The sequence below is a fragment of the Erythrolamprus reginae genome, chromosome Z (genome assembly GCF_031021105.1).
Source record: "Erythrolamprus reginae isolate rEryReg1 chromosome Z, rEryReg1.hap1, whole genome shotgun sequence".
NCBI classification, from domain to species: domain Eukaryota; kingdom Metazoa; phylum Chordata; class Lepidosauria; order Squamata; family Dipsadidae; genus Erythrolamprus; species Erythrolamprus reginae.
This window is the reverse complement of record NC_091963.1, coordinates 130,952,451-130,974,304: the sequence shown is the minus strand read 5'-3', so window position 1 is coordinate 130,974,304 and position 21,854 is coordinate 130,952,451. Positions and strand designations below refer to the sequence as shown.

General features: G+C 42.5%; 1 protein-coding gene across 2 annotated transcripts in view; it reads right to left on the bottom strand.

Moving 5' to 3' along the window:
* TTYH1 (tweety family member 1) overlaps window positions 1–21,854 on the bottom strand; it is a 133,614-nt gene continuing 111,760 nt past the window's right edge. The window contains exons 7-14 of one of the 2 annotated variants that reach the window (XM_070729356.1): window positions 16,636–16,711; window positions 13,970–14,025; window positions 11,812–11,904; window positions 11,571–11,663; window positions 8,265–8,407; window positions 5,489–5,537; window positions 2,033–2,111; window positions 1–820 (exon numbers count right to left, since the gene is read on the bottom strand). In XM_070729356.1, coding sequence (XP_070585457.1) covers window positions 2,073–2,111; window positions 5,489–5,537; window positions 8,265–8,407; window positions 11,571–11,663; window positions 11,812–11,904; window positions 13,970–14,025; window positions 16,636–16,711 — 549 coding nt within the window. In that variant the 3' untranslated portion in view covers window positions 1–820; window positions 2,033–2,072. Of the gene's footprint in view, window positions 821–2,032; window positions 2,112–5,345; window positions 5,538–8,264; window positions 8,408–11,570; window positions 11,664–11,811; window positions 11,905–13,969; window positions 14,026–16,635; window positions 16,712–21,854 lie in introns of both variants that reach the window. The other variant, XM_070729355.1, reaches the window with a different exon arrangement.

Below are 21,854 nucleotides of genomic sequence, written 5' to 3'. Positions count from 1 at the left end.
TAAAATAAAGATTCCCTTTTATTTTAAACTGGGCAAGATCCAAATGCTTGTTAGTGGGAGGGGGGAGTTTCTAATTAGGAGCAATGAGGCTGATAGGGAAGCAAGGGTAGCTCTGGGCCCCTAATGGATTCCCCTATTCTCTCAAGTCTCTTGGTAGGACCCAGTGGTGTCCTCCATTTTCCTGGCACACCCATTTTTTTCAGAGCAGGGAGCATTCTTCTCTAGCTGGGTGGCTTTTGCTGCTTTGCCTGCATCGTCCATATCTTCTTTCAAGCTATCTATCATCTTCTGCACCCATGCAATGTTTTTATTTATTTTTCCATCCATGCACTGGTTTTTTGCACATACTTTTTTTAATATGTAAACTTCCTCTTCTATTAGTTCAGCTTCCAATTATTTTCTGTCATTCACCCGTTCCTGTGGCTCACACTCTTTTTATCTCTCAACTATGTCTCTCTTTATTTAAATTCTTAATGTATACACACTGCCCCACCCCTGCCCCCAGCACTCAGTGTCTCCCGGCCCAAGGAATAGTCTCTTTCTCCCTCCCCTTTTCCTTTCCCTTTCCTTTCTTAGAGAAGGTAGGCGAATGAAGATATTCAAGTGGAGGAGCAGGGGGCACCTGGTGAGAAAGGCTCACTTAAGTTGTATTCTAGTAAACGTTTGGGTGGGTGGGTGGGGGTCTCTCTGTGTTAGTTGGGGATGGTGTGCATCTGGGTTGGGGTCTTCAGGGCTGCATCTAGGACTGTAATCCGATCTGGCGGGGGAGGACCACTTCTTCGCTAGCACCGACATAAGACGCTCGCATGCTGGGAGAATACTATGGAATGATAGAAAACAGAGGAGCGAGGACGTTAATAACCAAGCAATATTAGAACAGCAGTTATTCTATTTTTTCAACCTCTTACTTTCCTGCAATTTTTATCTCCCCAATCAACATACTGGCAGAGTTATCTAGTAGTACAGTGTTCCCTCGATTTTCGCGGGGGATGCGTTCCGAGACTGCCCGCGAAAGTCGAATTTCCGCAAAGTAGAAATGCGGAAGTAAATACACTATTTTTGGCTATGAACAGTATCACAAGCTTTCCCTATCTTTTCTTCCTAAAGAGTGTGCGCGCGTTCCATTGTGCATGTGTGAGTGCCCACACCCATAATTCAATGCCTGGGGAGAGCGAAAACACATTCCCTCACCTCCTGGAGGCCCTCTGGAGGCCAGAAACGGCCTGTTTCCCAACTTCTGGTGGGACCAGTAGGCTCGTCTTTCACCCTCCCCAGGCTCCAAAGCCTTCTCTGGAGCCAGGGAGGGTACAAACACTCTCCCCCATCCCTTCGGAGGCTCTCTGGAAGCCAAAAGCACCCTTCCAGAGCCTCTATGCAAGCCAAAAATCAGCTGGCCAGCACACACATGCACATTGGAGCTGAACTAGGGCAACGACTCGTGTGCCAGCAGATATGGCTCTGCATGCCACCTGCGGCACATATGCCATCGGTTCGCCATCACTGGTTTAGGTGATTACTGTTGTTTTGAGAATCCTACACATCGGACATAAAATGCGCCAGGTTTTAAATCCCAAACAATTCAGTGGGGATCACAAAATCAGAGCCACTTTTTGTTTGTGTCTCTGCCCTATTATAACTTATAGCTGGTGTGCTGCATTTGGTTACCACCAGGAGGAGGTTGCCACTCCCACCACTCCCGGTGCGCTGTATGCGTAGCTTCAAGTATTTGCCTTGTGTGCACACATATCCCTATGAGGTTTTGCTTCTGCAGATGCATAGGAATCTCGTGAAGGGTTGCCGCACGTGAGAAATTTCAGGAATTTTTTTGCTTCCGCACATGCGCCAAAATATCTCTTGCACGCGCTTCTCCTCAGGACGTATATGCGTGCACTAGGACATATGTGCATGCACGCCAGAGACTCAAATATGCGCACGCAGCTCCATTATTACTACAGGTGCGGCGTCCTCATCCGTACCGGTAGGAACCTGATAGTGGTTACCAAATATGGAGGAGTCCACACTTCTGACTTACCGAAGGGGGTGGGGAATGACGGTCAATGAGGGGGATGCTCTCAAATTGAGGACTGCCACTGTACGAAGCGCTTTGACTCCTGCAAGGGACACCAAGAAAGATGCTGATAACAAATCCCTCCCTCCCTAGGCTGATCTATCTAAGCTCTGGAAGATCAGTCCTTTACTTCATAAATATCAGACACCTCTATTTTATTGCATACGGGCAACTTTCTGGTGGACCTCTGTGTCAGGGGTCCCCAACCTCTGATCCATGACCCAGTGCCGGACTACAGCCTGTTCATAATCAGGCTGCGGAAGTGATGGACGAGCACATGTGTGAAGATACATTTGTGAAAGTGGCGCATGTCCACATAAACCATCCCTTATCCTGCTCCACCACTTCCGCCAAGGTTGGGGACCACTGGTCTCTGTGGCCATTGAAATGAAGGCCCTTGGTTTATTTAGATCTCGTGACAATAAACCATTGCATGGATTATGCAGTCGATCCTAGGCTGGCCTTTATTTGGAGGAACAGATATATGCCCCATCTCACTTATTGTCGTGATATGAGAACTCTAAATAGAGATCATTTTTGTATAATTCCTCTTTTATTTCTTTTAAAGGAGAAGATCATATACCTCAATATTTGCATATTTTTCTCTTTTTGGAGAGCATATTTATGTAGGGAGGGGCAATACCTGTTTCTCCAATAAATAAATAGAAGTTGCAGCCCAATAAGTAAACTGGGTAGACGTGATTTCTCTGAATATGCATTTGATCCGAATTGCACTCCAGAGAATGGGCCAGGGAAAACAGTGAAAAGGATTGAGGAGAAAAAGAATAAAACAAGAGCCATCAGTTTTGCTTAGTACGGGAAGATAGGATAGTATAGGCAACTCCAGTGTAGAAAACCTGGAGTAAGAAAAGGGTCAGTCAACTGGGATCACATTAGAGGTAGTGAAGGGACTAGAGTGGTATTTCCAGGAGAGCATTTGGATAAATGGATCGTCTTAGGGAAGGGAGCGTGGGCCAGGAATGGAAAGTTATACAAATGGCTGGCTTGCCATTATGGAAACAAGGTGGAAGACATTAAAAGAAAGAAAAAAAGACAGGTGAGGAAAACAAAGGAATTAATAATCCAATTTCTACGGGAATCTGCTTTAGTGGGATCACTGCTGGTGGTACCGTAGTAAAATAAATCTAAAATGGTGTTTAATGGCTAGGGGCAATGTGGAACAGACTGCACCTGCAGGTAATAAAGTCTTCTCTTCCGGGGGTGTTTATATTATTATTATTTTTTTAGAGCAGGCAACAGAATTTCATTTTTAATGTGTGCCAATGTGCTCACAGTAAAAAAAATGACAATAAAGGTTGTCTTGTAGTCTCATCTCATGTTTAAACAGAAGGGTACAATAGATTCTGAGTAGCCGCTCTGAGTCCTCGGAGAGGGGCGGCATATAAATCTAATAAATAATAATAATAACTAGTCAGGGAGTCAGACTACATGATCTCCCAGCCAGGCCCCTTAAAATCCGTATACAGTGTTCCCTCGATTTTCACGGGGATGTGTTCCGAGACTGCCCGCGAAAGTCGAATTTCCGCGAAGTAGAGATGTGGAAGTAAATACACTATTTTTGGCTATGGACAGTGTCACAAGCCTTCCCTTAATACTTTAAACCCCTAAATTACAATTTCCCATTCCCTTAGCAACCATTTAAATTATTACTCACCATGTTTATTTATTAAAGTTTATTTTAAAAAATATTTATTAAAGCTGGATGAAAGTTTGGTGATGACATATGACATCATCGGGCAGGAAAAAACGTGGTATAGGGGGAAAAACTGAAAAGTATTTTTTAATTAATATTTTTGAAAAACCGTGGTATAGGCTTTTCGTGAAGTTCGAACCCGTGAAAATTGAGGGAACACTGTACTCTGTGAAAGTAAGAGTAAGAAGAATTAAGTATGCTGCTTAGATGTTTCTGAAGGATACAGGGGGTGATAGTATAATGCAATATATAAAATAAACATACTTCCTCCTGCTCTGGTGATCTAGACATTAGAGAAAAACAGGTAGTCCTCAATTTACAACGGTTCGTTTAGTGACTGACTGAAGTTACTTATGGCCATTGCAACTTCCCCAGGTTCACATGATCAAAATTCATATGCTTGGCAACTGACTGGTATTTATGACAGCTGCAACATTCCAGGGTCATGTGATCCCCTTTTGCAACCTGACGTGCAAAATCAACAAGGAAGCCAGATTTGCTTAAAAACCGTGTTAGTAACTTAACATCTGGAACGATTCACCTAACAAGGGTAGCAAGTAAAGTCGTAAAATGGAGCAAATTTTACTTAACAACGATCTCACTTAGCTAAAACAATTTGGGCTCAATTATGCTTGCAAATCAAGGACTACCTGTAAGCTTTCCCTCCTTTATTCTCCATTCTTTAAACTTCCAAATGGCTAAACACTGTTGACCATTGCATCTGCCCTTCTCCTTGATTGATGCTCATCCATTGTTTTTGAAGAGGACCTTGACATCTAACAGGTTGTGACAGGCGGGGTTTGCCATTCCCGCTGCTACCGGTGTGATGCGTGCGCAGGTCCAGGTGATCGGTGGATGGGCGGACATACCTGGCGAGATTTTGCTTCCATTCCTGCGTGGGAAACAAAATCTTGCGGGACGATGTGATCATGCGTGAGATTTTGGTGATTTTTTGCTTCTGCACATGCACGGAAGTAAGAAACCACTGAAATCTCTCTCATGCGTCCGTCCTCTCACAAAACTTTGCTCCCTACACATGCGCAGAAGCAAAATCTCACCAGGATGCACACGCATGCACGCCAGTCAGCCGGAATTGCACGAACCTTGCCGCTTTTATTACAGGTGCACAGTGAGGCCCATACCGGTAAGGAACCCAATACTAGTCAGCAGGTGGCTGGTAAAGCCTATACGGGCACAGAATATTCTGCCACAGGTCGGGCGGAATGTAATTTTTCCTTAGTTAGGGAGCCCAGCTAAGACAACTGAAGCAGTAATGGGGAAGGAGGATGAATGGGATGAGGAAAATGCCAGGGAAGGAGGCACGGAGGTAGGAGGCACGGAGGCACGGAGGTAGGAGTGGAGAGGAAAGGAGCTTGAAGAGGTAGAGGGAACAATCCATTTCTGATTTTTTTTGGGGGGGAGTCTGTCCTTCCTTCCCCCTCCCCCTCACGCACTCGGATCTGGGCCACCGGGGGCCACTCCAAGCCCCTCCCGCCTTGCAGGGGGTATTAAGACCAAGCGCGTGGGGAGGGGGCGGGGAGGGGGGGGTTGGGGGTTACTCACATGTACTGTGAGACGGGGGCGTTGGAAATGGGGGGGGCTGAAAGGCGCAGGCTGCCCCGGCTGCCCCAGCTTGAACAGTGGCCAAAGGAGCTGGGCAGGCTGGGCCCAGCCCCCCCTGTGCGCACTGTTGGCGGTCTACGTGCCTGGGGCGTGAAAGGGTCGTCATCCTCCATGTCGTCGTAGTCCGAGTCCCTATGCAGGAATTCAAGGGGGAAAAAAGAGGGGGAGAAAAAAAAGGAACAAAGGAGTGAGTAATGAGGAAAGAGTTGCCTCGTCTAATGACTGTGAAGAAAACTATGGTCTATCCAGAAAACAAGAGTTTGTGCCAAATCCAGCATCTAGGGTTTTTTTACTCTCCTTGCATTGGACTCAGTGATGGGCTCCTACAGGAACGGTCAGGAACGCAGTTCCGGTAGCAAAATTTGGAGCTGCACCCCAGAGCACCCAATTGGCACTGAAAAATGTTGAAGCAAAATGCATAAGCCACGGCCACAGCGTGGTAGTAAAAATTTTAGTAGCCTATCACTGACAGCCCATCGCTGTCCCTTTAAGGGCAGGAGTGGGGAACGATGGTCACTTTTATGACTGGAGGACTTCAACTCCCAGAATTCCTGAGCCAGCATGACTTAGGACCAGACTATCTTCGCGACTGTCTCCTGCTGCATACTTCCTAGAGACTAATCACACAGGTCCTGTTGACTAAATAATGCAGATTGGCGGGCCCGCAGAGGAGGGCTTTCTTTGTGGGTGCCCCGGCCTTATGGAACCAACTACCCCCCAAAGTCTGTACTGTGCCCACCCTACTGGCCTTCCGACAGGCCGTGAAGACCTGGGTTTGCCAGCAGGCCTGGGGTCCATGAATGTTAAGACCTAGGCAGGGCCGAATGGTGATTGACTGGTATGTATGTATGTTTGATTGGATAATTCATTAAGGGTTTTATAATTGGGGTTTTTACTGCTTTTATTATTTATATTTGACTTCTCCATCTTTGTATTATTATTGTTGTTGTTGTTGTTGTTATTATTATTATTATTATTATTATTATTATTATTATTATACTTGTATGCTGCCCCTCTCCGGGTTTTCTCCAGGTTTTCTACACTGGAGTTGCCTCTGTATTATATTATTCATTGTTGTATGCTGCCCTGAGTCCCAAGGGATTGGGGGGCATAGAAATCTATTAAATAAATTAAATTAAAAATTAAAAATTAAATTAAATAAAATAATTAAATTAAATTAAATTAAATTAAATAATAAAAAAATTAAATAAAAAAATTAAATAAAAAAATTAAATAAAAAAATTAAATTAAATTAAATTAAATTAAATTAAATTAAATTAAATTAAATTAAATTAAATTAAATTAAATTAAATTAAATTAAATTAAATTAAATTAAATTAAATTAAATTAAATTAAATTAAATTAAATTAAATTAAATTAAATTAAATTAAATTAAATTAAATTAAATTAAATTAAATTAAATTAAATTAAATTAAATTAAATTAAATTAATTTATTCTGGGAGTTCAAGTCCACCAGTCATAAAAAGGACCCTGGCTCCCCCACTCCCTGCTTTAATGTGTAAATTCGGAACAAGAAAACAGAACAACTTCAAACAATCTTCTTGCCTAGTTCACAGATTTTACATTTGTCTTGTCAAATAAGACTCACTGTGGTTTCATTTGGACTTCCAATCCCAGAATTCTCAACACACCTTGGACGTGAAGTGCGCTAATATAAGTTAACAAACAATTGAGGCCTTATTCTGAATTGGATCATCTTGCTTTGCATTTTCTATATCAGGGATGTGCAACATTTTTGGCCTATGAGTGGCCTGCTGAGGATTATCCTCCTCCTCTTTTAAGGATCCCATAGTCCTTTGCAGGGTGGAGTCTGGGCGACTGAATGAAGCTGAGTGTTTACTGCCCGGATGCCCTTCTTGTCGCCCATGCAGAAGTTTTTTCCCCCAGCGCATATATTCTCGTGTGCCCAGAGAGAGAAATACCTGCCTCTACCTACGATGGAAGGTGAGGCAAGAGCTCTAGGCCCCTGCAACACTCGAATAGCCTACTGAGAATGCACACCAAAGGATAGGCAGGGTTTGGACCAAACCAAGATTTTATTAATATTCCATTCAAAATTGAATACCTTTTCACATTTAAATTCTTTAACTTTAATGAAAATGATCAGAGGTCACTTTTTCAGTGCTGTCGTAACTTTGGTCACTAAATGAATTATTGGAAGTCGAGGACTACCAATAGGCAGTTAAATCATATTAGTTTTATTTAAGTAATATGATTTAACTGCCTTTTGGTAGTCCTCAATTTCCAATAATTCATTTACTGACCAAAGTTATAACAGCACTGAAAAAGTGCTGTCTGATCATTTTTCACACTTACAACTGTTAACAGCATTCCCCATCATCAAGATTCATCTGTTTGGGAACTGGTTCGAATTTATGACAGTTGCCCTCTGCCCGGGGTCATGTGTGATTATCTTTTACGACATTCTGACAAGCAAAGTCAATGGGGGAAGCCAGATTCACTTAACAACCAGGTTGCTAACTTAAAAACTGCAATGATTCACTTAAAAACTGTTGCAAGAAAGGGGGTAAAACGGGGCAAAACTCACTTCAGAAATGTCTCATATACAAGACTATCTATATTTCATAGTTCCTTCCTCTGGTTATGTTAAAAGCTACACTTCGTTGACTGGTTTTGGAGAAGCCCATGAGCCACCTTGAAGGTTTGGGCACTTATACAGATCCTGATGGCTGTGGTTATTCATATCTATGGCAACTACCTTCGGTGTATCCAAGCAGGATATGTTTCCTTTTGCCTAATCTAGAGGTGGTGAAGAGAAATTCTACATGCACAGAACTGAGGCTCACAATTCTCATACACTGGATATCAGCCCTCACCTGTTCTGGAACCTCTTCCAAGCCCTGGGCAGACTACAGACTGCTGTGGTGAAGGAAAGGGCAGAGAGGAAGGAGAAGAGGAGGAGGAAAAGCAACCCCTCCATGCCATCATAGCACAGCCCTTTCAGGCCATCCACATAGTCCTAGGAGACAGAGAAAGTGACATAGAGGTAGCTTCCAGACGGACGTCTTAAAGTCTATTGGCAATGACTCCTGGTTTCTGAATATCAGGATATCCAGGGGGGACATTAACCTTTTTAGCATAGCATTATTATAACATAATATACTAACCTACCCAGGCTTCATGCTCTAGTGCAGTGTTTCCCAACCATGGCAACTTGAAGATATTTGGACTTCAACTCCCAGAATTCCCCAGCCAGCAAAGGCTGGCTGGGGAATTCTGGGAGTTGAAGTCCAGATATCTTCAAGTTATCAAGTTTGGGAAACACTGCTCTAGTTAATCCAGAGCATGATACCATGGTCTTTCGAGACTGAAGGATGCCAATGCATGCAATTATAACATCAGCATTTAGACTTATATACCGCTCCATAGTGCTTTTACAGCCCTCTCTAAGCGGTTTATAGAATCAGCCTATCGGCCCCCAACCATCTGGGTCCTCACTTTACCCACCTCGGAAGGATGGAAAGCTGAGTCAACCTTGAGCCAGTGGTGAGATTTGAACTGCTGAACTACAACTAGCTGTTAGCTGAAGTAGCCTGCAGTGCTGCACTCTTAACCACTGCGCCGCCCCCGGCTCTTTTAACCACTAACCTGCAATTTCTCTCTTTTACAACCTTTTTTTTTCTTTGAATGGGAATTATTCACTCCGTCTGAAACACTAAGGCGAGAAGGATAAGTCTGTAAAGTTATGAGTATGTCATAGCTTTCATCCCCTAAATTTACAGCAGTAGAAATTATATTTATATACCCCTTCACCAGGTAGGCATTCCTTGTTTCCACCACTATCAATGCAGTTGTGCATATGGGTGACTGGTGTGTGTGTGTGTGCCCATGCAAGATTTGGCTTTTGTGCATGCCCAGGAAGCTAACTCTCGCAGGAGGATACGTGTCTGAGATTTTGCCTATTTTCGGCATCTTTTTGCTACGTGGAAGCAAAAAAACACCAAAAATTGGTGAAATCTCTCTCGCACATGCACAGAAGCCAAATCTCACATGGGCATACATGCGCGCCCACTGGTCAGCCAGAATGCACACTCCATTTTTGCTATCAGTGCGATGGCGTCAAATGCATTGGTAGGAACCCAATACTGCCCTTCATAGGTTTTACAGCCCTCTCTAAGTGTTTTGCAGAGTCAACATACGGCCCGCAACAATATGGGTCCTCACTGTACCCACTTTAGAAGGCTGGAAGACTTAGTCAATCTTGACCCAGTGAGAATTGAACTGCCGAACTATTGGCAGTCAACAGAATCAGCTTGTAGTATTACCACTGTGCCACCACAGCTTTCCATGGAAGAGGCTTTGATATCTGGACTCCATTGTTCACTCTCACAGGTTGGGAGCATGTGTAGTGGGTTCTACTTACCTTTGCTACCAGTTTGGGGACAGGAGTGAGCATGCATGCGCAACACTTCTGTGCATGCGCAAAGAGTTTATAATGATGTCCTGGCAGGTGGGTGGATCATGCTGCTACGGGGTCGTCATACCTGGTCAAACTGCTAGCAACAAACTATTGATATGTACCGATGCTTCAAATCCTTGAGTGCAAACCTCTTATAATATTACAGGATATGTTGAGATTCTGCTATGTTGAGATTGTTAAATTTTGCTTTGGGTGGAAAACTGATCATATGAAAAGGAACATACCAGTGGCGGGTTCTAAAACCCTTTCCTACCATTTCACACACGTGTGACACTTCTGCACATGCACAGAAGCATCTTGGGTGGGTGGGCAAAGCCTCCCGCCACTGGCGCTACAGGTTCTTAAAACCAGGCTGAACCAGGAACAACCCACTGCTGGACCATACCCTTTGTGATGACCCAGGGCAATGTACAGAGCCAACATAGTCAGCTGAAAGTTCAAATCGCCTTTATTGCTCCAACTTTTCCCCAAACGCTCCTACGTTATGGCAAATCCCAAAACAAAGTGATCATACACGCACACACACACCTCTGGCAGCCTCTGGCTGCAAGTAGTCCAGTAAAATGATGTGAGCACAACAGCTGCAAAATAAGAAATTCATTTGGGCAAAGGAATAAGTCAATGAGCCCAGAAAGTAAAGGAATATAGCCATGGTTTCAGGAAGCAAAAGAACAAGGCAATTAATCCAGGGCATAGTTCCCTCTAAGCTGAGCAGTGAGCAATCGCTCACTTAAAAATCATCATCAACTCAGAGTTTTTCAAACCTGCCCAGAAGCCGAGAGGGAAAAAGTGAGAGGGAAAGAGTGCCGCCCAGTCCCGAAGGGACTGCCGCTCAGACACTATACTTTTCCGCCCACACCAGAAAAAAATTAGAGGGGACATTGATCCAGGGAGCAAGAAATTTTAAAAAAAATCCAGGAAATTCCAAACGTTGACAATGGCACACAAAACTTCATGAATTTGTTCCCAACAAACGCCCCTCCTTATGGCGCAATCTCACAAGGGTCTGCCTCGTGAAGAGGGGCAGGGCGCTGTCCTCCCGAGTCATTGGGTTGGCCTACACTGTTCCTATCTTCTCTCCCCTCTCCATGCTCAGGGATCAGGATTGAATGGTCCTTGCTCATCACCTGAGCTCCTTTGTTCCTCATGTTCACTGCCTGCCCTCTGTTGGCCGTCCTGGCCCCCTTCCTCCCTGCTAGCAAACCATCCCACTGCTGAGGGGCCCTGGCCTTCTCCTTCCCACATTTCTCTGAAGCCAACAAAGCCACCCCCTAAGCTCCAGCTCTGGGTCATCTTCCTCCACAGATTCAGGCTCTCATCTTTATAATGAGGGAGCCATCTATGCTCATGTGGAAAGAGCTTGGGTTCTCCAAATGTTTCAACTACAGATCCAACAATTCAGAGCAATTGGCCTGGAATATTTAGCTTAGGATAGTGACTAGGGATCCTGGAAGACGCAGTTAGCATCTGGAGAACGATTGTTTTCTATCCTTGTCCATGACTGGGCATGCAATATTTGGAGTGCGCCAAGCTATCTATTCTTGTTGTAGACGTTGATACCGTTACTCTTGCATGCGTGCCCATTGTATCTAAGGGAATAGGCCCGAAAGTCAGGATCTTAAAATCTATCCAGAAAATATTAAGAAATATTAAGCAGAATGGCTGGAGAAATTAAATGACAAATAAGAACAATGGGGTTTACCTTATGAAGTCCCCGGCAGTTGAGAAGAGCTACGAGATGATGGAAATTACTTTCTGTGATGTTCAAAGTACTTTGGATGGATACAATGCTCTTCTGCAAGGTACAAATGGTATGAATGAAAACCTAAATGCGCTGATTTGCTACTTTGCCTTCCCCTCTAGCCAGCCTCTCACAACTTTTCCCAGTCCAAAAGAATCATGCAATCCCCAGCAAGCATTTCCATCAAAGCATCGCCACTGACCTCGGCTGCTGGGAAGTGGGGGATGGCTTCTCTCTCCAATCCGTACAGCTGCGAATGTATGTTGGACAGTGCCCTCTGACACACAGTGAGCCTCTAGGGTAGAGTTGGCAGGAAAGGAATGAGATAAAAACACACAGTGCAGGTAAGTCCTTGACTTACGATCACAATTTCAATCAGAAAATTCATTGTTAAGTGGCGCAGTCATTAGACAGGCATGGGTGAGGCAAGTACCCAATTTTATAATTATTTTTTTATAATAATAATAATAACCACAGAGTTGGAGGGGACCTTGGAGGTCTTCTAGTCCACCCACCTGCTTACACAGGAAACCCTACACTACTTTAGACAGAACTTCCAACATTGGAGCATTCATAACTTCTGCAGGCAAGCTGTTTCACTAATTAATTGTTCTAACTGTCAGGAAATTTCTCCTTAGTTCTGAGTTGCATCTCTCCTCGTTAAGCTTCCACCCATTGCTTCTTGTTCTGCCCCCAGGTGCTTTGGAGAATAGTTTGACTCCTTCTTCTTTGTGGCAACCCCTGAGATATTGGAACACTGCTATCATGTCTCCCCTAGTCCTTCTCCTCATCAAACTAGCCATGCCCAGTTCCAGTAACTGTTCTTCATACGTTTTAGGCTCCAGTCCCCTAATCATCTTTGTCGCTCTTCTCTGCACTTTTTCTAGAGTCTCAACATCCTTTTTGCATCGTGGTGACCAAAACCGAATGCAGCATTCTAAGGTTTGCCCTGCTGCTAAGCAAATCACTCCAAACATTAAACAAGATGTCACATGATTGTGATTCGTGATTCTGACTTTTCCTGTCAGAAGCTATTATCCAAAGCACCAGAGGGTGCTTTGCAGTGGAAGCAATGGGTGGAAGCAATGGGTGGAAACTAATCAAGGGGAGAAGCAACTTAGAATTAAGGAGAAATTTCCTGACAGTCAGAACAATTGATCACTGAGACAGCTTGCCTCCAGAAGTTGTGAATGCACCAACACTGGAAGTTTTGAAGCAGATGCTGGATAACCATCTGTCTGAAGTGGTGTAGGGTTTCCTGCCTAAGCAGGGGGTTGGATTAGAAGACCTCCAAAGTCCCTTCCAACTCTGTTGTTATTATTATATTAAATTGTCTATGAAGCTCTCAAATGGCCCTGGACTGCTGTAGCTGTCATCCTGTAAATGTGAGCCAGGTGCCAAGAACCTAGATCACAATCACAATGAGTGCAGAGATGCTGTGATATTAGTAAGTGCCAGGACTGTTTGCAAGTCATCTTTGTAATTTTGAATGGTCACAAAACAAATGGTTGTAAGTCAAGGATTATCTGCCTTTGAGGTTAGCCAACTTACAAACCCCCAATAGAAGAGACCCTCAAATTGGGATACACCTCCCCTCTGCAAATAAGCTTAAATCCTATTGTGTTTTGCATACAACCAGGGGATTTCAAATACAAGACCATTTGCAAATCATCAAATGCAAATAACAAAGCAAAAATATAAGTTTATTTTTTTTAAAAAAATCTGCTGTTAGAGGAGAGCTGAGCTAGCCATTTGGTTAATCAAAATGACTTACACACAGATATAACTATTGCACAATTTTACGGCATGTCAAGACAGATTCATATACTGAGAATAACCAGATTTCATCTATAGTATAATTTTTTAGAAACATCCAAACATTACGAAGTAGGGTTGAAAATATACTGCTCAAAAAATAAAGGCAGCACTCAAATAACATACCCTAGATCAGAATGAATGCAATATTCTTATTGAATATTTTGTTCTGTACAAAGTTGAATGCACAACAGTATGTGAAATTGATTGTCAATCAGTGTTGCTTCCTAAGTGGACAGTTTGATTACATAGAAGTTTGATTTACTTGGAGTTATATTGTTCCCTTTGTTTTTTTGAGCAGTGTATATGGGCAATGCTTAATATTAAAGTGCTGTTTCTAATTCTTAGCAACTTTTAAGATATGTGGACTTCAACTCCCAGAATTCCCTAGCTAGCTAGAATGCTAGCTAGGGAATTCTTAGAGGAATTAGCAGTGCTTGGATTTAGTTTTGGATTTAATCTGAGAATGCAATACACCATCCTCGAACTTCTGCAACATCCATACAAGTCACATTTTATTCGAATGGAAAAGTGAAAATATTTACCTGCTGAAAAGGGTTGAAAATATCTTGGCTGCAGGTTAAATAGTATTGTAGGATTTCTACAGGGTTAAAGGAAAAAGGGAAAAAAAGGTATCAAGACATTGGGTCCATTTACTGTAGACATTAGGTCTTAAATCTCCTGAGCTTGTTTAAGGGAAAGATGTGCATACATGCATGCACACGTGTATATACACTCAGAAGCAGCAAAAAGAACAGAGACCAGTCACCAAAATAAAGTGTATTAAATAGCTACACCCTGGGAACTGTGGGAAGGAATTGGAATTACCACCTTGGCCGCATGTGGGTTGAACATTCTGGAAATTGCAACCCTGATGCATATTTATGGATTTCTACTGTTGCCCACCAAAAGAGACTCTAAGCTCAAGGGGGTCCAATCTTGGCTAATTTAAGACTTGTGCATCTCAGTCCCCAAGAATATGGCTGAGAAATTCTGGGAATTGAAAACCTCAGCTCTTAAAGTTGCCAGGATTGGACACCTCTTTTTCTAGTTCTTTGATACCTTCAAGACAGGCCAACATTTCAGCAGGCAAAACAAATCACATTGCCCTAGGTCATGGGGTAGGCAAAAATAGCTTTTCTATGACTTGTGGACTTCAGCTCCCAGAATTCCTGAGCCAATCAGGATTTCTGGGAGTTGAAGTCATAGAAGAACCAACTTTGCCTAGTCCTGTGTCTAGGCACGGGTTCCATAGGTGGCATGCGGAGCCATACCTGCTGGCACTCGAACTGTTGCCCTAGCTTAGCTCCAACGTGCATGTGTATGCTGGCCAGCTGATTTTTGGCTTGCATAGTCGCTCTGGGAGGGTGTTTTTGGCTTCCAGGGAGCCTCCGGGGGATGAGGGAGGGCATTTTATCCTCCCCCGGCTCCAGGGAAGCCTTTGGACCCTGGGGATGGTGCAACACAAGCCTAATGGGCCCACCAGAAATTGGGAAACAGGCCATTTCCAGCCTCCATAGGGCCTCTGGGTGGTGGGGGAAGCTATTTTCACCCTCCTCAGGCTTAAAATTATGAGTGTGGGCACTCACGCATATGGGATAGCACGTGCCCACACTCTTTCGGCACCCGAGGGAGAAAAGGTTCGCCATCACTGGTCTTGGACATTAGATATGCATCATCTAAATGTGATCATTTATTTTTAGTCGCCAAGGTGGTGAGACTCGTTCATTCATATCTGTTATTATTTTTATAAACATTTCCGGGCAGCAAACATATCTAATACTTCTCTTTCCTCCTCTTTCCCCACAATAACAACCCCATGATGTGAGTTGGGCTGAGAGATAGTGACTGGCACAAAATTAGCCAGCCACCTTTCATGCCTAAGGACTACAACTCATCAGCTCCTGGTTTCTAGCTTGGAGCCTAAAACAATAGATCAAACAAGGACCACAATGTAAAGTTACTTCTTTGCTTCCTCATTATATTCAAGATTAATGTGTTGCCCTCATTCACCCACATTGACTGCTAAACTTGAAAAATTACTCTTCTTATTTAAACTGCTCTGTTTTGAGTTGTCCTTTGAAGCTAGGAAATTCAAAACAGCTGCCTTTTTTTAAATGAAATAGCTGCCTCTTTTGTGTTCACAAGGATCACTGTTATGACATATATGTGTATATATATAAAATATAAAATCAGACTTTTTATTTCCTGCTAAAAAAAATCCTCAAAGATGCTTTTTCAAACAGAATGTTTAAAAAATCAAAATGCAGATTTGGAGGAAAATAAATGATAGATTATTAGCATAATATATGTATCATGTCTCCTTGGAAATAAGCTCTCTGCTCTCATAATCCTTTAATCCTCCCTTCTACTTTCTCCAACAAAGATCCCATGAGCAGGCTGGATTCAAAAATTATCAGCAGAATAGAATAGAATAGAATAGAGTTTTTTTATTGGCCAAATTTTTTTTATTGGGCACCCAAAAAATTTGTCTTTAGTGCATATGCTCTTAGTGCACGTAAAAGAAAATATACATTTGTCAAGAATCAGGAGGTACAAAATGTAATGATTGTCATAGGGTGCAAAACAACAAAATTAACTTTTCCCTCCAATAATAATAATAATAATAATAATAATAATAATAATAATAATAATAATAATTTATTAGACTTGTATGCCACCCCTCTCCGAAGACTCTATAATCATGGCAAAGAAAAATGGCATCTCATTGCAAAATAGGCAGCTGCCTAAGATATTGTTTTTCCCCTGTCTTTCTTAAAGCAACAATATTAGAATTTCTGCTCCTTGAAATGAGTACAAAATAACTATACAAATCATATGTACCAGTAACTGCTTTCAGAACTCACCAAGAAGCAGAATGTTAGTTCTCCTTTGGATGATTTTGAGATTTTAATTGCTTTAAAAAGCTCAGCATAGATTTGCCAAAGACCCTATAGTCCAGCTAACAGGTAAACTAAATTTAAAAAAAAATTTCAAAATGAGTTTTTAAAATTTTTTTTTTAAAAAAGTTGCCAGTTGAGAAAGGGGGATTTAATTTGTCTGGAGTGTTTAACACAATGACTATTAAATTTTGCACATTGCATTCTTGTTAGAAAGATTTCAGTGCAGTTTCACAGCTTGGGAGCTATGTCATTCCCCAGATGCAAATCCAATATCTTTATTCCTTGAGATGCAACAGATCTCACCCTACCTGGACTAAGTCCAGTCCTGGCTTGAGTTGTGTTCATCACATAACCATCCGGCTCAAAGCAGAAATCACTCAGTCCCTGGAGGAGGTGGGGGGACAAAAACAAAGTTTTCTTTTATTATAATGCATTCAGTTGCTGTCAATATCCATACATGTTGACAAAGTTGGACTGGATAAAATAGTAGTCCCTTGAATTACAACCACAATTGAGCCCCAAACTTCCATTACTAAGCAAGATGATTGTTAAGTGAGTTTTGCTCCCTTTTACAACCTTTCTTGCCACAGTTGTTAAGTGAATCACTGCAGTTGTTAGTAACAGCAATAGTATCAAGACTTATATACCGCCTCACAGTGCTTTACTACCCTCTTTAAGTGGTTTACAGAATCAGGGTATTGCCCCCAACAATTTGGGTCCTCATTTTACTAATTTTGGAAGGATGGAAGGCTGAGTCAAACATGAGCCGGTCAGGATCGAACTCCTGACAGTTGGCAGAATTAACCTGGAATACAGCATTGTAACCACTGCACCATCACAGTTCAGTAACATGGTTATTAAATTAATCTGGCTTTCCCATTGACTTTGCTTCTCAGAAGGTTGCAAAAGAGGATCACATGACACCGGGACACTGCAATTGTCATAAATAAATGCCAAGTGCACAAATTTTGATTACTTGACCATGGGAATGCTGCAATGATCATAAATTTGAAAAATGGTCCTAAATCTATTTTTCACTGCAGTGGGAACTTCAAACAGTCACTAAATGAATAGTTATAGGGCTAACTGTATAGCAGGAGTTGACATTCTTGGGCCTTCTACAGCTTTTGGGTCTTAACTCTCATTAGACCAGATCAACAAGGCTACTGGCAAAGGATTTGCAGAATTACCATATATTTCAGAGTATAAGATGCACCTAGCTTTGGGGGAGGAAAACAAGAAAAAAAAAATCTGCCTTTGCCTCCCAGCAATTTGCCTCCTTGCAACAAACAGCCTCTTTCAGTTTCAGCACAGCCTGATTAGCACAAGCAGCTGATTGTTGTTAACTTTGTTGTTAGCTTCCAACCGTCAGCTGTTTCAAACTGCAGGGATTGCCATAGCCTATTGCTGCCTCCATTTGCCTAATATTTGGCCTCCACATCCAGTTCTCAGCCTTTGCTTGTCCTGTTTTTGGTCTCTGTGCATTTTCTGCCTGTTCTGGGTGGTGGGGATCAAAATGGGAAGAAAATGGGGCATGCAGAGGCCAAAATATGGGATGCAGAAGCCAAAAATGGGGCACATGGAGGTGACAGTAGGCAATGGTAATCCATACAGCCTGAAACAGCTGATGGTTGGGAGGCCAATCCTACCAACAATCACCTGCTTGTGCTAATCAGGCTATGCTAAAGCTGAAGCTGAAACTGAAACAGGCTGTTTGCTGCAAGGAGGCAAATTTCTGGAGGCAGAGGCCAAAGGGTAGGGACTGACAGGTATGCGGGGCTACATTTGGTGTATAAGATGCACCCAAACTTTCACCCTCTTTTTTGGGGGGGACAGTGCATGGTGTCTATAATATGAGCCGGGGTGGCGCAGCAGGTAGGGTGCTATACTGCAGGCCACAGAAGCTGACTTGTAGATCTGAAGGTCAGCGGTTCAAATCTCATCACCGGCTTAAGGTTGACTCAGCCTTCCATCCTTCCGAGGTGGGTACAGTGAGGACCCGGATTGTGGGGGCAATAGCCTAGCTCTGTTAAAAAAGTGCTATTGCTAACATGTTGTAAGCCGCCCTGAGTCTAAGGAGAAGGGTGGCATAAAAATCAAACAAACAAACAAATAAACCAACCAACCAACCAACCAACCAACCAACCAACCAACCAACCAACCAACCAACCAACAAACAAACAAATAAATAAATCTATAGCAGTGATGGTGAACCTTTTTCTACTTGTGTGCTAAAAATGGGAGTGTGTGTGTGTGCATTAGCATGCACAAGTGCTAACTCACAACCTCCACGTGTGCTACACTGAATATGCATGCATGTGCCCCCCACTGCATTGAGCCATTTTTCACTCTCAGGTTTCCCTAAAGCCTCCAGAGGGCAAAAAGCTGCTCCCTGGGCAAACTGGAAGTCCATTTTTCCAAACTTCCAGTTTGCCCATTGGGCCATTTTTCAACCCCCGGAGGCATCAGGGAAGCCTCCTAAAGCCTCAGGAGGGCAAAAAGGGCCTTCCCCAAGGCCAAAAATCAGCTGGTCAGTGTACAGGCATGCTGGAGTGGACAAAGAACAACACCTTGCATGCCTTCAGATATGGCACCATGTGCCACCAGTGGCACGTGTGCCATAGGTTTGCCATCACTGATCTATAAGTAGATATAGTATATATAATATTATAACTGTTCTTCATATGTTTTTGCCTCTAGTCTCCTAATCATCTTTGTCGCTCTTCTCTGCACTTTTTTTTAATTTGCATTGAGAGGAGGCAACATTTGTTTATAATCAGTATTTTGGTTGATAGAACTACGGGAGTCATAACATTAGGATGACCTTCAAATGGGCGAAGTTACTTTCCCCACCTAAGAAGTTCCTAGATACTGATCCAAAATCTTAGCACACTTCATTTCTTTGTCTCCCCAGCAGATGTTGGCAGGAAGTCACTCTGTTAGCAACTGCTAATTTGTCAACGAATTTTGGCTGTCTCATCTTTGTGGATTCTGGGAACTGATCTTCAAACTCAAAAGTGAAATTACTGGTTAACCATCTTGTCCTTAAAGAAAGCATGATTGTGGCCTTTTTTGATATAATTATTCAAACCATTTTGATCCTACTCTTCAACTAAAAACAGCCAACAAGGTTATACAAAAAAACACAAATTGTAGGAAAGGCAAAAGAGAAGAGGAAAGCAAGCCAATTGAAGCATTTTTGTTAGAGACTCATACAGATCAACTAGTTAAAGCAGAGGTCTTCAAACTTGGCGACTTTAAGACTTGTGGACTTCAACTCCCAGAATTCTCCAGCCAGGTATGCTGGCTAGAGAATTCTGGGAGTTGAAGTCCACAAGTCTTAAAGTTGTCAAGTTTGGGGACCCCTGAGTTAAAGGTTAATCCCGATTCCCTGCTCTCCCAATTCAAAATAAAAGTGGTAAGCTTTTGAGCGGGAAAAGTGCAAGGGATTGGGCGTCATAGAAGTCAACTTAAATCAATCAATCAACCAATCAATCAACCAATCAATAATATCTATAGAAATATATATAAATGCTATTGCTACATAGCAAGCTTTATTTCTAAAGTTAGATAAATAGCAATAGCATTTATATATCCCTTCACAGTGCTTCACAGCCCTCTCTAAGCTGCTTAAAGAGTCAACACATTGCCCCCAACAATCTGGGTCCTTATTTTACCGACCTCGGAAGGATGGAAGGCTGGGTCAGACTTGAGGCGGTGGGATCTACTAGCAGCCAGCAGTCATCAGAAGTAGCCTGAAATAGCCTCTTCCTCAAAGGAAAACATCCTGATAAAATCTCTATCAGGAACGCAGATGGAGCACATCAAAACAAAACAAAAAAAGCTTGCTTTTGATTTTCTAGAACATGGAAAAGTGTGCTATAGTCTGGGTGGTGTGGAGCAGAGATTTGGCAGCTGTCTGAAAGAAACACTTACGGTCAGTGGCCTTCAGACCCCACACATTGCTATAATTAAATTGAAAAAACAACAACACAGAGCTGGAGTCAAAGGGGTAGAGGTTGGGCTGGTCATAGTGAGAGAACAAATGGTGAGAAGGAATGAAGTGTAAAAAGTAAGGAAAGCCACGTAATCTGGAAGAACCATTCCCCTTGTTGGAAGAAGTAAAAAAAAGAAGTCCTATTAGCTGCATTTGCAAACATATGACTTGCTATTCGCCATATTTAAGCCTCCGGGACTGTTGTACAAAGCAGTGTGCTTGATTAATGGGTCAGTGACTTATGCAAACTCAGAAAATTGAGCTAATGGGGTAAACTGGGGTTAGGGCAGTCATCTGCAAATGTTAACAACGCAACATTAGAGAATAAAATAAAGTGAAAATATGTTTAATATTCTAGCCCGATCTGCCAATCTGATGGTAAAAAAGACAGAGATATGTAGGTCTGTTAAAAAAAGAAGCATTTGGTGGATTGGAGGAATGTGTACGAGGCTGATATAGCAGACAAGGACATTTAACTGGACTATGCAAACCCAAGTCATGCTTGAGTTGAGGATTCCTGTATTTTTCTTTCCTTATAAAGAAATGGGGAACCATGATAGTTAACTAGAACAGTGAAGGACAGGTTTACATGGATCTGTTTTATGCTCTCCTTTCCTTCTAAAAGTCCTCCCACTCTTTCTTTTGATTAAAAGAAAGGGAAAAAAATGGAACAAAAAGCTTAGCAAACCACTCAGATTGATTCGCAGTAGGGCAGGGTTATCTGCTCCCAGGTAAGCAATAAGGAACTGCTACTGATGGAAGATAATATTTGTAGCTCAGGGTTGAACTGTGGGCTCCTTGATGCTTTCTGAGCTTGATTGTTTTCTTGCAGATGTTTCATTATCCAACTAATGCCCTGAAGATACTAGCTAGTCGGGCAATGAAACATTTGCAAGAAAACAACCCAAGTTTAGAGAGCACCAAGGATACCACAGAACGACTCGTTTCCTCCTTCTCTCTCTGCTTGTCTTCCCTTCAATTGGGAGAGAGGGGAATCAAGATTAACCTTTAACTAGTTGATCTGTATGAGTCTCTAAGAAAAATGCTTCAATTGGCTTGCTTTCTTCTTCTCTTTTGCCTTTTCTGCCATCTGTTTTTTTAAATCCTATCAATCCTAGGTCTAGAAAGCTTAGAACTACAACGCCTAAAACACGATCTAAGTATTGCCCACAAAATCATATGCTGCAACGTCCTGCCTGTCAATGACTACTTCAGCTTCAACCGCAACAACACAAGAGCACACAACAAATTCAAACTTAATATTAATCTCTCCAAGCTTGACTGTAAAAAATATGACTTTAGCAATCGAGTGGTCGAAGCATGGAACTCATTACCGGACTCAGTAGTGTCAACCCCTAACCCCCAACATTTCTCCCTTAGACTATCCACAATTGACCTCTCCAGGTTCCTAAGAGGTCAGTAAGGGGCGTACATAAGTGCACTACCCTGCCTTTCGTCCCCTGTCCAATTGTCTCTCCTTATCTCATATCTCATATATCTTTTCTTTCTTCATATATCTTCTCCTCTATT